The sequence below is a fragment of the Poecilia mexicana genome, unplaced genomic scaffold, assembly GCF_051168715.1.
Source record: "Poecilia mexicana isolate PSO_F unplaced genomic scaffold, ASM5116871v1 scaffold_19, whole genome shotgun sequence".
NCBI lineage: Eukaryota > Metazoa > Chordata > Actinopteri > Cyprinodontiformes > Poeciliidae > Poecilia > Poecilia mexicana.
Genome location: NW_028263388.1, coordinates 25,231,284 through 25,249,056, shown reverse-complemented (window position 1 = coordinate 25,249,056; position 17,773 = coordinate 25,231,284). Strand labels below are relative to the sequence as shown.

Genomic DNA, 17,773 nt, shown 5'->3' with positions numbered 1-17,773 from the left:
TGATCCCCGTTTCCTCAAAAATTTTAACAAGGCAAACCTGAATTTTTCAGCCTCAATCCACTCAAAGTCCTGCCCCTGAATAAATATTTGTAAGTCTATGTGTTCTTAATGCTGATATGTAACAGATCCAGAAAAGCATGTATGGCTGGTAGTATCATGCTTATTCGTTGTCTTCAAGGAGCTATTTAACCCTGTAGGTCCAGATCTCAGTTTTGATATGACATCTTCCCATCTTTATCTATTTCTCCTCCTTAGATTTTTAACTGTCCTTTGTATTTTAGAGCATCTCTTTCAATCTTCTGTTTCATCTGTTTATTTATTGTTTTATTTCTGCTATTTATCTTAATTACACTTAATAGATTTGTTTTATGCCTTCAGTATTTCTTGTTGCTGCTCCTTTTTTCAAAGCTGTCTGAAGTAACTTCCAGCCACAAAAATGCAGTCTTGTGGAGTGAAAAGAGGCTGAGGGTTACGCAGGAGCTGGGGGGTGAGAACAACTGAAAACCAGCTACCGATAAGATGTTACTGTGCACAAGTTGTACTTTTATTTTTATTCTGACACAGCTACAATTTAGTACAGCATATCTAAAGAGAAAACATGTAATAATTGTATATACCGACACTTTTTACTTTGGGTTAGATCTGTGTTTGAATCAGTAAATGGATGAAGCACTCAACTGTCCCGTACAATCTGATAGTGCTGTTAGTTCATCTGTTAGTGTTAAAGCCACTCGGGCCTGATTCCTCCAGGCAGATATTGTTCCAACAGTTTTGAAGGACACTTCATCAGGTTGGAACCTGGAGTTTTCTCTTAGCATTATAATATTTCAATATTAATGGTACTACCAGTTTGGAGGCGTTTGATTCATATTGTTTGGTTTACAGCTCATAGATCATTGCTAACAGCTGAAAAGCAGCGGTCTAACCAGCGGACACATTCGCTAACTCTGGGCTGAACAGACTTCTGCTCAAAGCTATCACTGTTGACCAGTTCTTTAACTGAAGGGTTCCTTTCCACATTCTCCATTGCAGCTTATTTATCAGTCAACAGGAAGACTGGGCTTTAGCTGAGCACCAGACCCTCGCTGACCGGCATGTTGATGTGAGCCGTCAGCAGAGGGGAGCTCTTCTCTTCATGCAATACAAACACCTTGATGATGTCAGAAATGCCCTTGTCGCTGGTACACTCCACAAAGGTCTCAACAGGGTAAATAAGTCCCGGCACCAGGAGTGGGATCTTCATGTATGGGTTCCTGATCCGGTACAGGTTGTCGTCGTAAAGGAAGTTGATGGCCAGGTTCATGATGGGCCGACAGGACGCTGTATTCTGGACATTCAGGGTCAGTTTAAAGGATGGGCCAAGGCCCTGGACCACGGCGTTCATCTTCAGGGGCTCTGAGAGGCTGGAGGACATAGGGGTCAGACTGGACTCCAGAGCTTTGACATAGGCTCGAGCAGCAGCCAGCCTCATGCGGCTCAGGTCCATGTGGAAGGCTCGGTGCATTGCCAGGCCATTCTCCCGCTCCCGCAGTGTCTGGTCCACATACAGCTTGGTTTTCTTAGGGACATTGAGGCGAACACTCTGAGCCAATGGTGGGCCAGGAGTGCTGTCCATATCATCGAACATCGCCGTCCTCTTCAGGATCTTCACCATGAGGCCGCCTCCCTTTGTGGTCATTATAAGGGTCCCATCCTCACGGCCGTACCGACCAAAGCAGATGCTGGTGACTGTGTCGGGGGTCTTGATGGTACTAAGCAGGTTCTTATCCCTGTACAGCTGAACCTGACAGTTTGCCAGGCCCACCAGGACAGCCTGAAGGCCCCTGGTGGGGAGGTCCATGGCAGCCATTGTAGTGACAGGAGCCGGCAAGATGATCTTCCACAACTTCTTACCCTGAAAAAAATAACCGCAGACATCCAGACTGTTACTGTGATAGAATTCCTGCACTAACAGAAACAAAGAATCCAGGAGGATCACTCAAATTAGGATCTTAGCCGCTGACTGATTTAATCATTTACAATATTTCCTGTGATCAGATAACAGTTGGTTGAAAGTCTACCTTCTGTGTGAAGCCCTGTAGACTCTCATCAGTGCATCCTACAACCATATTTTTTCCAACTCTCACCAGCCCAACAGGATGAGACGACAACTCGATGCAGTACTTTGGTTTCTCTGATTCCCTGACCAGCAGCAGGGAAAACAGCTGTATGAGTTTAAGTTCCAGTGTGTTAGACGAGTTCTAGAACAAGTGAGTTTGGTTAGCTTTTTCTTACCTGCGTAGGATGTAGATGCTGCCATTGCGACATGCCACTGTGATGCGGAATTCCACATCAAACTGACCTGTGACGTCCATCATGGTGGGAACAGCAGGAAGAGACATCTTCAATCACAGAGAGATGTTTGGAGAAAAGGTTAGGTTTCAGTGCTGTCTCAAGAGGCAGTCAGTGAGAGAAGGTTTATGTGTCATCAGCGTATTGTTTTTATTTAAATGTAAAGGGGACAAGTATGGATTCCTGCAGTACTCCACAGCTCAGACTAAGCTACCTCAAAGTCAAAAAGAAATTAGAATAACAAGTTCAAAAATGTTTAGATCAATTCAGGTCTAGTCAGTCCAGTTGTGTGAAGTGTGTGTACGCATGAAAAATATGAGGTGCCATGTTTTATGCACATGTCAGCATGTATAAAAATGAACGTGGTGTAAATAGATGCAAACTTTTACCTGCCTTGAAAATGTGCGGCAGCCATGCAAATTCTCTTTATGGACAATAAACTACAAAGTGCCAAAACTAAATTAAATACACTGAAATCTATCTATTCAGACCAGGGGTCTCCAAACTTTTTCCTGTGAGGGCCACATAACTTTTCCCTTCTCTGGTGGTGGGCTGGAGTCAGTTTGTAACATAAAAAGTGACGATGCAGGAGTGCCTAAATGTAAAAATTTATTGTTTTCCAGAAAGCACAATCAAATAAGCCTCTCTGGGTTCCTCCAGGAAATAACACTATTTATATAATAAATACCGTATTTTCCGGACTATAAGCCGCAACCCCAGAGTTAAAAAAAAAAAGAGACAAAAAACAGTAAACATACACATATAAGCCGCACCGGGCTATAAAACGCAGATATCTCTGCCGCTCTAGGTTTTCCACAACAATGCAGCAGCAGCAGAGGGGGGCGGACACCCAAAATTTGAGTCATAACAGGTCAATTGAATATCACATTTATTACGGTTGAAAAAGAAAAAAGTTGCAAAGTTTAGATTTAACAGAAGTGATTACGGCAGTTTCCTAACGGTAACTGTAACAGTAAAAGTGCTGATCCTTTGTGTCTGCTACACTAGCATGTGCTAAATGAAAATGGGTGCTTTCTTCTTCTTCTTTAGATTTCAACGGCAGCTTACACCCAGTATTGTTCCACTACTGCCATCTATCAGATCTTAATATCTACACCTCAAATTCTCATAATGATCCCAGTATTATTTAAAAAAACCGAAAAATCTTCTTTTTCCCCTCAATGCTATTTAACTGATCAACAACATTCTCAAATTTAATTCTCTATTAAAACATAATTCCGTTTTAATGGGTGCTTTCTTCTTTTATTTCCAATTTTGACTTCCAATGATTCACTTCCTGCTAAAGAGCCCCCTGGTGGTTGAAGAAAAATCCACACATAAGCCGCACCGGGCTATAAGCCGCAAGGTTCAAAGCTTAGGAAAAAAGTAGCGGCTTATAGTCCAGAAAATACGGTATATGAAAAAAAAATCTAAATGCTCTCTGGTATTGTTCAGGGGGTCGGACCAAATGTGGAGGCGAACCGGATCCGGCCCGCGGGCCATAGTTTGGGGACCACTGATTTAGACCAAGAAGCATTAAACCCACGCACACACACACACACAAAATAAACAAAATAAAAGTAAAAGGATCTGAAAACGCCACTCAAATGTAAATAGTAAATTTTCTCAGTTTTTGTCAGATGTAATACATTGGTCTGTACGCCGAAGCACATGAAATGCATGTTATCTGTAGGTTAATTTCATTCTCACTGAATAAGACAGCGGGGTTGGATCAGCTCAAAACAGGTCAGGTTTGATTATGTTTAAGGTGATCGAGGTGTGTAGATAATCACACATATATAAGTAGCTGCACAAAGGTATGCCGAGTAATTGTGGAGCGTTTTGACTCTGATGGAGAAAATCACTCTCGGAGGATTCGGAGGGAGCGTTTGTTCAGAAACCATATTGATCTGCTGGGATGTGTTGACGATGGTTTACTAGCGTTTAGATTGCCCAGACTGATCTTCCTGGAGCTATGAGCAAAACTTAAAGAAGGAGCAGTGCTTCACCAGTGCAGTTGGAACTGCTGACAGGTCACAGTCATCCTTCAGTCGAGCCAAGCCCACTTTGTGAATGTGCCTTTATGGAGAGAAAGAATCTCCATTCTTTAAATGTGCAACTTATGCACATGATTCCCCTATTTAGAATAAACTTCGACATTCCCCACTCTCTGACACGCCGTCTTTATTTTTAAATCCCGGCTGAACGTTCCACTGTTCAAACAAGCATTTTCACTTGGATCTCTATTTTCTTTTCTTTCTATTTGGAATTTTGTTTTTTTTTAAATGTATTATTTTTAATTTTAGTGAGGTGACCTTATGTGCCCAGAAAACACCTTTTAAATAAATTACATAATTATTATAAATACTTGTACTCAAGGGTGTAGGAACGAGTCTGTCATTGGGGGGGACGCATATCGGAAACCTGACAGATGAGTAAATAGCTTGTGCAGAATTGTCAAACAATTATGCCATCAACACATCAGTAACGCGTTACTCTAATCTGACCCTTGTTTCAGTAACAAGTATTCTAACACGTTACTATTTACAATCCAATAGTCAGATTAAAGTTACGCAGTATAATGACTGTCATTCCAGGATGAACACTCACTTTAGCATTTGCCTCACAACTAGCAAGCTACATACTCTGGTAGCACAGAGCCGACCAGATTCTGATGTATCTTATTGGTCAAAATGCATTGATATAAATTGACTGGCAATTGAACAGGTTCTACTTATTTCTAAAACCAAAGTAGAAAACAGCTCATAAAATAAGACACAACAGTTTTAAACTCAATACACCAGTTTGACCAACAAAAATAAAATCTAAAAAAACAAGTTATGTTCTTCTTGAACATCTCTCTACATCAGTGCAACAGTTTGATCTACAAAATAAACAAAAAATATACTTTTCACGTCTAACAGACACCTTAGCTCCTCACTGTTAACTCAGTCTCACTTTCCAGCCCTGCATTCAGTAACTTACCAAAGATTCATGAAAAACACTGAGGCAAAAAGACTAAATGTTTTTTTTCTCCTGTCATTTTCAGCCGCAAACATTTAACTAAAATATCTATGGATATGCGTTTCTGTCTCTGCCTCCCTTTGACTCTCTGCAGCCTGATGTTCCTGCATGGATTCATGTATTTACAATAGACACTTTAGTAATGTACAGTGTCAGAATGTGAATATAAAAAATATGTTTCTATCATACAGAATGAGAATTTAAACTTAATTTTCAGATGTATACATTATTATACATCTCAACTCTATTTACTGTGTAGCAAAAATTTTCACTAATTTATTTTTAAACCTCTCCTCAAGCACTTTTCTTATTGTCTTCTAACCATTAACCTTATGGTGTGGAAATAATGAAAAAATATTGAAACGTTGAAAGAAATCAACCTGACATCAGTCTCCTCCTGTTCTCCTTTCTGGTTCTATTATATAATTTTTATATCTTCACACCCTGAAACGCCAACTCGCTCTCCTATGTCTTCCCTGACCTGCTCCTCTCATAATAAAATAGTTTAGTTTAAAAATTAAAAACAGTTAATACATATTTCAATAAACTAAATGAAGACCTCACCAGAGCTTCTTCACCTTTCTTCAACATCCTTCTAGCGCTGCTGTTCTCCTAAATATATAATATAATAAAATATAATATAATATATAAACACATGTTAAGTGGTCAAGTATGATCAGGTGTTGCTCAGTTTAAATAATAAAAAGGCTAATTTTGCTGCTGTTTCAGTCTAAATCATTGTGACTAGACTAGCTAACTGTTAAAGTTAGTGGTAAAATTTTGGACATGTGACTATTCCAGAATTTAAACAGCTAAACCAAAAAAACTTAGTTCTATATATGAAAGTAAACTGACAACAAAATGTTATAAACGAGCGATATTCATGGCAACATTCCTGACAGACAGTTTACCTCCTTCAAACGGAGTTTCTCTGACTCCGTCCGCTGCTGCCTTTACTCTGAGCCGTTCAGAGAGGGGAGGGGGAGGAAGCGCTCTGCTGAATGCGCTGTTATGCGCCTTCAAAATAAAAGCACGCGAGTGGAAGATTTTAAAATGGGCTCTTTGCACCTCAGCTTCCGCGTTCGGGGTAAAGCGGCTCGATTGTTTCCGATCCAATACAAATATAATTTACATTAGGTGCTTGCAGGGCTTGGCCAAGGTTTGTACATCGATCCGAAGCCCCAACAAGTCAGGTGGAGAAAGGTTTTAAGATGTTCGCCTCGTTATACATTCACTGACACGAAGGTGAGTTTTACTTAAACTTTGTGGCTAACATTAACGTTAGCTTATGCTAGTAGGCAATATTCTCGGACATTGTTCTTGTAAAAATGTGCTATTTAAGTATCTAAACATTCTAACGGACAATGTTTTTACCTTATTTTCAAGTATATTATGTGTGTTTATTGTCAGTGTCACAGACTTAACGGGGAGGTTACGGTTCAGGCTTTTTACTTCCGAAGCCTGACGAAGCACAACAAGCCTCATAGCTTGACAGTAGCGCAGCTCTGGTGTCAGAGATCTGGTTCAGCTGTTCAGGTTCAAAGTTGCAGCTTTTAGAAAAATATGACCGTGTTGCTTCATGTCTCCGTGTTATTTCGTTTTATTACCTTTGCATGTTTCTTGTGAAGAGCTCAGATAGGACGGTGTTTACAGCAGTATGTACAGGCGGATCAGTTGCTCGGCTGTCTGGCTCTGGGCTGCTCTCTCGTTCCCATAAACTCTTTCAGGCTGAATATAGAAGTGATTCCATGGAAATAACTCAGGGAGGCTCCTTTATTTACCATCCGTATCCCCGGTAGTTTTAGGCTGATCCGGAGTGAAGTGAAGGCTGCAAACTTTGCTGTGCGGCGTTAGCTGGTAGCGACAGATATTTACAAGCCATCTTCTTAATTCAGGATCGCTTGGAAATTAACGAAAACTTAAAAGCCCATTATATTAGGAAGACAACAATGTTAATGGTATTGTTTTTTTGCATCTAAAATACGACTTAGTCTTTTCTACCAGTCATGGTAACTCAAAGCGGGAAAAAAGTGAGCCACATTAGCTCCTGGAGATGTGACGTCAACGCCTTAGGTGCAAAGAGCCCATTCTTCGCAACTGCAGTGAAATTATTGGTGGGGACGAATGTGGCTCTCTCCAATATTAGGGGGGACATGTCCCCCCCATTCCCAGCTCCTCCAGGAATTCCAAGGCATTCCCAGGCCAGCAGAGAAACAGAGAATTTTTTGTGCGCTGCACTTTTCTAATTAGAATTAGCTCAACCAAGTTTAGAGTCATCTAAATGTTTTCAGACCAGTTAAAAACGAGGTCAGACTAATTTCGAGTCATGTCAAGCCAGTTTAGAACCAGTAGAGACTGGTTTAAACCAGCTAACTAGAGTGTACCTTGCAGAGAATGGTGAAAGCTTCAGGGTCAAGGACGAAGACGTCGCTGTTCTCTGTACCAATCACCAAACAGCTAATCCCGTCCTCATCGGCTGTGCTCTTCTTTAGAGTTCCGATGCAGGTGATGACCGTCTGAACACAATCAATGAACACACTGGTTTCTCAGAGGTCAAACAGTTCTGGGTTCACATTAAATGGAACCAATATGAGTTAAACTCGCATGTGGACCCTATAGGTAGTTTAAACTGTATTAGAAGAAATTAACTTCTTTCAGGACTGTGTGGAATCCCATATTGAATTACATGTGTGAATTTCAGAAATACAGAAATGTGAGAATCTCCTGCTTTTCATTTAAACTTTAAAAAAATCAATGGCTAAGAAACACTGAGTGGGATAATTACAGATGATACAGTAAGAATAATTTAATATAATAATGAATGAGTTACTGAGCAAGTGGCAGAGACACTGGTTCTCCTGCACCTGCTCGACTGCTGATGTAGTCCATGTCCAGTTTTGAGGAAACATACTGGTCAAACTGGTGAGGGGAGCAGCAGCGTTCACAAATTTGGCCTGCATGATGACAAAAGTAGCATTACCTGCCGCCTGATTGGCTGCTGTTTGTACAGCTGAACAAACTCGTCCATCTCATCAGACTCCAGAGACAGGAACCTGAGCGATCGGACGGACAGTGGGATGTCTGCCTTCTTCCTGATACTTTCCAGCATCTCCTTCAGCATCACAGGGTTGATTTGACCCTCCCTCACCTGCTGCCACACATCCTGACCAATCAGAGCACAGCAGCTGGTCAGATACTCAATAAGATAAATTTATAGTGTGATGATTGTGAAAATTTTAAACTTATTGCTTCATCAAAAGCCAGGGGTGTTGCCAGGAATCTTGCACAGCTGCTGTTACAATTTCTTGAGTCTATGTGGCCCATCAATAGTGTCACAATGTTTAAAGGCTTGCAACTGCCTTACTTTCTCTGGTTCAATACTGATACTAGCACAATATTCACTGCTAGTGAAATTTACAAGAAATAGTCTGTAAATATTTCTGGCAAATATTTACAGACTATTAGGTTGCTTTAATTTTTTTCTATCAGTTTTAGATTACTGAAATGTTTCTCCCCACGTGCAACAGTTATAGGCAACGTGCAAAATATACATGAAGCAATCCAGACTTCTCATAAAATACTATATAGTTGCATTTTATTCAAGTTGCAGTACATAACTTTAATAAAAAATATGTTCTCTCCATATTTGTTAAAGCTGGCACCATCTCATGACAATTTGTTACGAGACAGATAATCTGTGAAATAATCAATCTCCTCCCCCTCCTCCCTGAACTGCTATTACTGGCTAAAGTAAGACAATTTTCTGGCCAGAAACAACCAATCAAAATCAGGAGGAGGTCTTAGTGCTGTCAATCAACCTCATTCACTGACTACTAAATGTGCTGATGGTGGAGAAACAACTTATCATTGCAAAACTTATTGCTAGCTACAGCATAGCACAGGGCAAAGGGAAGGAGGCTGAGCAGCCACACAAGATTGTGATTTACATCGCTAAAACCCACCTCCTGCCTCTGATTGGTTGTTTCTAGATAGCACTGGGAAAAGGCAAATGAAATAAAATTTTCACAGATTATCTCTCATGCCATACTGTCACAACATAATGACAGTTTTAACAAATATGTAAAAAAAAAAATTTTTTATAGAAGTTACATACTGCAGCTTTAATTTCACTTAATAGAGGACAGGCCAGGAGGGACGTGGGTTGAGTCGCTGCTGTCTGACTCATCTGTTGTTAAGTGTGGTAAAAGGTACAGGGGCACGTTAAATATATGAAAATGTTGGTAATTTATTTCCTTCGTTCATTGAATGCTAGTGAAATGGAGGCAAACAGTACAAATATGAATGTGTGCTTTCTGGTCTGGGAGTGGTATTGAAACAGTTGATATTTACTGCTAAAAACAATTTTAGAAAACACAATATGATTCTTATAATTGACATGGCCCCAAATTTTTAAAAATTTCTATGAACAACAACAACAAAAAATTTGTGGAGGGCCCCTTGTCGGTCAGGGGGCCTTGGAATTGTCCTAACCTTTCGTCCCTGTCAAAAGCACTGAATTCCTATCTCGAAAGATAAACTCAGCAGAAATGGTAATTAAAATTAATTATATAGAAATTAAAAATAAACCATTGCATTCTCAAACTTAATATGCTGTGACCCAGCTTCTCTATGATCCTAACTCTCTCCCTGTGGATGTAACAGAGGCCACAACCACCTGCTCCAATGGGTTGATGTCCAGGCTCGGAAGTGTGAACTTGAAGTATGGCCGCAGGTTCTTGTAGACATAGATGCATGGTCCAGAGGCCACGGCCACGGCGGGGATGCGGGGCTCATGCAAGTCCATGAAAAAGGCAACCAGGCCAGCAGGTAGGTCCAGCAGGCTATTCTCACTTATGAGTGCCGTGCCACGGTAGACCTTAAGCTTCATGCCTGATGAGCCGGTGCCCAGGTCCCCGACCACGAGTCGGCTCTCCCTGTCCCCGCTAAGATCTGCCAGGTCTATGCAGGACGAGAAGGTGTAGAGACCAGCCACTGGGTCGTAGTGGGCATCCAGCCACTTCCCGCCATCCCCACTGGAATCCACAGAAGACATAACCACAGGACAGGAGATGGGAGGATTTGCAGAGCTGAGCAGGTGAGACCTGCAGGAATACAGAAAATAGGTTTGAGTCACATCTGGATGAGAAAGGAGCAGATCAGGATCAAAACAGATCCAGTCAAATTCAGAGAGAACACAGGATCCCAACATGATGGAAATGGATTTCATCCATCAGGATCAGAAAGGGTCCCATAAGGATCAGGATCAGAGGAGATCTTATCAGGATGAGAGATGAAAGCTTCATAATCAAACTGTCGGTGGGTTAAATTTCTGTTGTTCAAGTCAAGACACACCAAGCCTTGCAGAAGTATCTACTTTCCTTCACGTTTCCCCTTTTGACTCCAGGATCAGAGCTAGAGCTGCTGTTCTTCAGTCTCTGTTTCACAGCTCAGCTTCACAATGTTGGCATTTAGCTATGCTATAAAGATGTCAGAGCCCCAATATGCTGAAATGTCTTTTTTCTCAATGTGAAGGAAAAATATATGTATTTCTATTACACGTTTGGGTAATTTCTCTTTTATCCTTTTATTCCTGGTACACAGCTTTAGCCTGCGTGCCAGGACATCTCAGAAGTCATGGGGTTCTCCCAGTTTGACCAGCAGACTGAAGCCCTGTCTGTGCCCATTGTCCCCAGTTTAATAAATAAATGTGTTTTATTCTTTCACTTTTTGTGTATTTTTAAATATCTCAATCTGGAGTATTAGTGTATTAATACAGCTTATGTAATTAAATAAAAATAATTTACTCTGTTAGAATTTTCACTCTTTGCTGTCAATAGCAGAGTTGACATATACTGTAATAACTATTTTTTTCTCCGAAAAAAGTAAGAAAAAATGTAGTTTAATGTTTGACTATGACTGATTTATCAATGATATATAAAAAAATAAATACAAGATTTTTTTTTCCTTGTCTTGAAACATTAAATATACATTAAATTATGGAATCATGTAAATATGTTCTTTGATAAAACACTGTAAAAGTGTGTGTCTGTTCATCAATGTCAATATAAAAATGATCAGAATCATTTCTATCAAATAAAAACATTGTGCTCTTTATTCAGAAATGCCCCAAAACAATTAGTCACATCAAAAGTTAGAAACGCTGTCATTTCTTTGATTACCAAATATATTAGAGTGTGGGAGAAAATGTGTCAATGAAGGGTATTAACTTAAAATACTTTGTAGAACAGCACTGAAGTTCTGAAGTTCGGTCCATTTACTTGTATTACCCTTACTGGCACATTGGCCACATTCCATATGGCGGACGCTGTGACTTATCGCAACAACGGGCCGACCCGCTCTATGAGGCATCTACGTATTCATGTCAATGGGAAAATCTCTTAACCGGGCAACTATTAATAGTTGAATTGACCTTACTGTTTGTGGAAGACGAGACACACAGGGATAGTTTATAATTTTTTTTCCTTGTGAGCAAATAAGAGGAAGCCAGTAAGTGGCAGTGTGTAGAGTAATTATATCCAGATGAAGTAGATTATAACCTCGCACTGCGCTCTCCTTTCTTTCATGTGGGAAATTATCCAGATTCTTTCTCAATTTTTATTTTTTATCACAGCCGTTAGTGACACAGTGTGGCATTACCTAAAATGACACCAGTCAAACGCAATATGATAAACAACTACTGAGGTAAAATTAGCTTTCCTGTGTTTACTCTGTAGACTTCGGTACAGAATGGACCATTATGCGTCATCAATCCAGCGGTGAAAAAATGGCGACCTCCATGGGTGAAAAATATAACAAAAGACGTACATTTTTGAAGTAATTATGAGTTTTGGCGTATCAAAAACAGCATTTTTTAAGTAATAGGAAAATTGCAACATATTTAGGCCAACGTGTTCAACTAGTCCTGAATCCCTTTAACATTTTGAATCACACTTATCCCTAACCGCATAAGCTATTAAACATGCTAACAACTAGCCATAACCGTTAGGCTTTAGACACGAAACTATCTCATTTGATTTACTCACCTTTTGTTCTTCCATTAGTACAATGGAAGCTTCGGGGACTCCTCTGGTACATAAAAAGTCACTTAAATCAGACATCTCTGCTGGATCAGACATCCAGAACGCTAGCTGTCCGCCACAACTCGCATCTGTGATTCTGAAGCTGGTTGCTTGCTGACGCCCATCAGCCAGAATACTGACATTTTCTCTGAATTATAAAATGTATTTCTGTGCCACTGAAAAAAAAAAAATTCTTACGTTTTCTGAGAAAAATGTCAGAATTTATTTTTTTCAGTGCCCCTAATTGTCTTCCGTAGATCCCCTACATAACATGGTAACAAATTAATTTACCAGCAAGTCTTAACTGTGTTTATTCCTCTCATCATCAACAATAAATCCTGGAAGTTTTATTTGCCCAAGTTAGGAGGAGAGAACCAAATAATAGCTGCCTGAAATAACCTTTTCCCCTGTTCAAAGCTCTTTGGAGGGGGAATAGATTATTTCAGGCAGCTGAAATAATTGGTTCCCCCCATGTAACTCTGGGAAATAAAGAGCAAATGTTACTATATATACAGGATTTATTGTTTGTAATGAGATGAATAGATACAGTTAAGAGTTTGTGAAAAAAATAATTAGCTCCCATGTTATGGGGGGTCAGTTTATTTCAGGTGGCTAACATATTTGGTTCGTCTCTCATAACTTCTTCTAATAATGAGCAAATGTTACCATATTTAAAGGATCTGTTGTTTGTGAAGAGAAGATTAAACACAGTTAAAGACATGCAGGTAAATTAATTATTTCCATTGTTATGGAGCGCCAACGGATTATTTCAGGAAGCTTTATTTGCCAAAGTTATGAAGAATCATATATATATGATTCTTCATAACTTTGGCAAATAAAGAGCAAATTTTACCAACTATACAGGATTGTTTTTTGTTGATGATGAGAGGAATAAACACAGTCTTGCTGGTAAAGTAATTTGTTCCCATGTTATGAAGGGGGAACAGATTATTTCAGGAACCCGAAATATCCATCCCCTTCCACCACCCCCACCCCAAAAGTTTGGGAAATAGAGAGCAACAGTTTCCAAATTCTCAAAGATCGTTAGGTGTGATTTCATGTAGTATACTAGAAATTTCCTTAATCCAGTAATCTGTCATATTTTACATTACAACCCGTGTTTCCAGACATCTTTTAAGTAAGTCTTAATTTTTTGTGCCCTGTAACAATCAGCTAGCTTCTATCCTATTATATCAGCAATGACAAATCATAAATACCCAACGTGTTGATTCGAACTTCGTTCAAATTCTTCACTCATTCATTCATTGTACGCTACACTTGATATTTACGTGTTTTTAAAGTAATGTACTCATCATTGTGGTTCTGAATAATTTGCCACCAATTCTCCACAAGTCAGCTGCTTTTAAACAGATTCTGCTCAGAATCAAAGTCAATATGTCGGTTTCAGTCAATCAAGAGTTCTTGTTGATGATTAACATACCCCCTCACGGTCACCAAGGAGACAGTACTCTGCTTCTCTCGGCCCGGTTACTGTTTTCGGCCCGTACTTCTCGTTTCCTTGAAATGTCTTCACTCTGCTTCGACTATTAACGTTGCAGACGGTTTCGATGGGGGCGTTAGATACAGTCTGGGGATAAACACTGAGCTGGCCGTTGCTTTAATCCACCAAAATCCGCTACCTCCTCCTTCAGTTGTTGTCCTTAGGTGATGACGTCAGTCTTCTTCGCCGGTGTTTCATTTCCAGAAAAAGCGAGAAGCATGTCTATGGCGAGTAGGACTTCGCTCCAGTCCCTTTCTGTTTGCTGCAACGAGGTGTACTTGGAGAAAGCAGGTTCAGGAACCACACACATTTTCTTGGAATCAATAAAACATATCCATGCATCCATTTTCTTACACCCTTGTGCCTAGTGGGGTCGGGAGGGGTTCATCCTTGTGAAAAATAACTAAGTATATAAAATTTTAGCATGTTTGAGCACACTTGAAGCCAGACTAATCATCAGTATACTTTAAGTTTAAGTATTATTTAACTTGATATTTTTTTGGAATCACTAATTTTGTGCTTAATGTATTTTAAGTGTAATTAAATGGTAGAAAATAACAATTTGAAGTGTACTAAGTGCACTATTATGGGCTTTTTTGGAATAACTAGAGATGTAAGTATTGAACAAGGAGACAAAAACATGGCTCTATAAAAAATCTAAAGCAAAAATGAAAATGACCCTTGGGTTTTTATTTTTAAAATTAAATTCTGATATAATTGAGATAATTATGATTGCAGGACTGTATTTAAAAAAATAACAAAATAACAACCAATTTTAATACTTAATTATTCCATTCGAGCTCCGGGGAGTAAGCGGCGTTTAGCTCAAGGTTGATCCGATTTATGAACGCTAATGTCGGCCAGCGGTTCTCCACCGCTCCCGGCCCGAGCTCCGCGGAGTAACCGACGTTTAGCTGAAAGTTGATCCGATTTCGGGACGCTACTCTCGGCCAGCGGTTCTCTATCGCTCCCGGCCTCAGCGCCGGAAGGTTCACTTGGGGACTATCAACAAATTACTGAACCTAACATTCCTGTCAAAGAAATATAATGTTTTCTTCAATAGCTTCCAGGTCATGTGACCTATTGATTCAAAATCACTTTGAAATAATTATAATAGTCCTTATAGATGAGGCACAGACATTTGTTTTCCATTTTTAGCCATTTTCCATTTTTTAGGAATTTTTTTCATCAAAATTGAGTGTTTTTCTTCAATAGCTTCCAGGTCATGTGACCTAATGACTCAAAATCACTTTGAAATAATTATAATAGTCCCTATAGATGAGGCACAGACATTTGTTTTCCATTTTTAGCCATTTTCCATTTTTTAGGAATTTTTTTCATCAAAATTGAGGGTTTTTCCTCAATAGCTTCCAGGTCATGTGACCTAATGACTCAAAATCACTTTGAAATAATTATAATAGTCCCTATAGATGAGGCACAGACATTTGTTTTCCATTTTAAATCATTTTCCATTTTTAGGAATTTTTTTCATCAAAATTGAGTGTTTTTCCTCAATAGCTTCCAGGTCATGTGACCTAATGACTCAAAATCACTTTGAAATAATTATAATAGTCCCTTTAATTGAGGCACAGACATTTGATTTCCATTTTAAATCATTTTCCATTTTTTAGGAATTTGTTTCATCAAAATTGAGTGTTTTTCTTCAATAGCTTCCAGGTCATGTGACCTATTGATTCAAAATCACTTTGAAATTGTTCTACTAGTCTGTATAGATGAGGCACAGACATTTGTTTTCCATTTTGAGCCATTTTCCATTTTTTAGGAATCTTTTTCATCAAAATTGAGGGTTTTTCCTCAATAGCTTCCAAGTCATGTGACCTATTGATTCAAAATCACTTTGAAATTGTTCTACTAGTCTGTATAGATGAGGCACAGTGATTTGTTTTCCATTTTAAATCATTTTCCATTTTTTAGGAATTTTTTTCATCAAAATTGAGGGTTTTTCCTCAATAGCTTCCAGGTCATGTGACCTAATGACTCAAAATCACTTTGAAATAATTATAATAGTCCCTTTAATTGAGGCACAGACATTTGATTTCCATTTTAAATCATTTTCCATTTTTTAGGAATTTTTTTCATCAAAATTGAGTGTTTTTCCTCAATAGCTTCCAGGTCATGTGACCTATTGATTCAAAATCACTTTGAAATTGTTCTACTAGTCTGTATAGATGAGGCACAGACATTTGTTTTCCATTTTGAGCCATTTTCCATTTTTTAGGAATTTTTTTCATCAAAATTGAGTGTTTTTCCTCAATAGCTTCCAGGTCATGTGACCTATTGATTCAAAATCACTTTGAAATAATTATAATAGTCCTTATAGATGAGGCACAGACATTTGTTTTCCATTTTGAGCCATTTTCCATTTTTTAGGAATTTTTTTCATCAAAATTGAGTGTTTTTCTTCAATAGCTTCCAGGTCATGTGACCTAATGACTCAAAATCACTTTGAAATAATTATAATAGTCCCTTTAATTGAGGCACAGACATTTGTTTTCCATTTTAAATCATTTTCCATTTTTTAGGAATTTTTTTCATCAAAATTGATTGTTTTTCCTTAATAGCTTCCAGGTCATGTGACCTAATGACTCAAAATCACTTTGAAATAATTATAATAGTCCCTTTAATTGAGGCACAGACATTTGATTTCCATTTTAAATCATTTTCCATTTTTTAGGAATTTTTTTCATCAAAATTGAGGGTTTTTCCTCAATAGCTTCCAGGTCATGTGACCTATTGATTCAAAATCACTTTGAAATAATTATAATAGTACCTATAGATGAGGCACAGACATTTATTTTCCATTTTAACTTTTTTTTTTTTTTTTAGCAATTTGTTTTGTCAATATTTAGTATTTTAATTCAATAGCTTCCAGGTATTGTGACCTATTGACCCAGAACCAGTGTGAAATTGTTCTTTTATCCTGTATAGATGAGGCACAGTCATTTGTTTCCTATTTTAACATTTTTTTAATGTTTTAGCAATTTCATTTGTCAAAATTTAGTATGTTTTTGCAATAGCTTCTAAGACATGTGTTCTATTGATTCAAAACTACTTTGAAATTGTTGTACTAATCATTAGAGATTAGGCACCCTCATTTTTCCCCATTTTAGATCTTTATCTATTTTTTACATCATTTAAATTTACAAATTAAAAAATATGATTGGTGTTTAATATCTTAAATTTCATGTGACCGACTGAAAAGGAATAAAAAGGGCTAAATGGAATAAAAATGAGTTTGCACCACCTATCCTGTCTAGTAGAATAATTTCACATTGATTTTGAGTTAATAAGACCCAATTAACTTATGGGTCTTATGACCCATAAGCTATTGAAGAAAAATCAATCAATCATCTTCCCCTTGTCTGCAGTCAGGTTGCGGGGTCAGCAGAGGCCCAGACTTCCGTCTCCCCAGCCACTTGTTCCAGCTCCTCCAGGGGAATCCCTGGAGGAGCTGGAACGCTCGTCCACGCTGGAGAAACATCGTCCCTCCAGCGTGTCCTGGGTTTTCCTGTGGGCCTCCTCCTGGTGGGACGTGCCCAAAAGACCTCACTAGGGAGGCGTCAAGGAAGCATCCTAATCTGATGCCTGACCCACCTCAGCTGGCTCCTCTCGAAGTGAAAAATCAGCAGCTCTACTCTCAGTCCCTCCTGGATGACTGAGCTTCTCATCCTATCACTAAGGGAGGCCCAGACACCTTATGGAAAAAACTAATTTTGGCCGTTAGTTTCAGTCAAGACCTTTAAGCCTATGCCATAGATGAAGGTAGAGACAGATCGACTGGCAAATCGAGACCTTTGCTTTCCGATCCAGCTCTCTT

General features: G+C 38.9%; 1 protein-coding gene and 1 long non-coding RNA gene across 2 annotated transcripts; one reads left to right on the top strand and one right to left on the bottom strand.

The window, feature by feature from the left end:
- Positions 1 to 522: 522 nt before the first annotated feature.
- Positions 523 to 10,408, bottom strand: bbs1 (Bardet-Biedl syndrome 1). The gene is made up of 6 exons (XM_014975893.2): positions 10,031 to 10,408; positions 8,336 to 8,518; positions 7,740 to 7,871; positions 2,275 to 2,381; positions 2,061 to 2,181; positions 523 to 1,894 (listed from the first exon to the last, which is right to left on the bottom strand). The coding sequence occupies exons 1-6, from the start codon at positions 10,406 to 10,408 to the stop codon at positions 1,064 to 1,066; spliced, it is 1,752 nt and encodes a 583-aa protein (XP_014831379.1). The 3' UTR covers positions 523 to 1,063.
- Positions 6,301 to 11,490, top strand: LOC148153783 (uncharacterized). Its single transcript, XR_015761488.1, has 2 exons — positions 6,301 to 6,600; positions 10,018 to 11,490. It is a non-coding gene; the product is annotated as an uncharacterized LOC148153783 (long non-coding RNA).
- Positions 11,491 to 17,773: the final 6,283 nt, after the last annotated feature.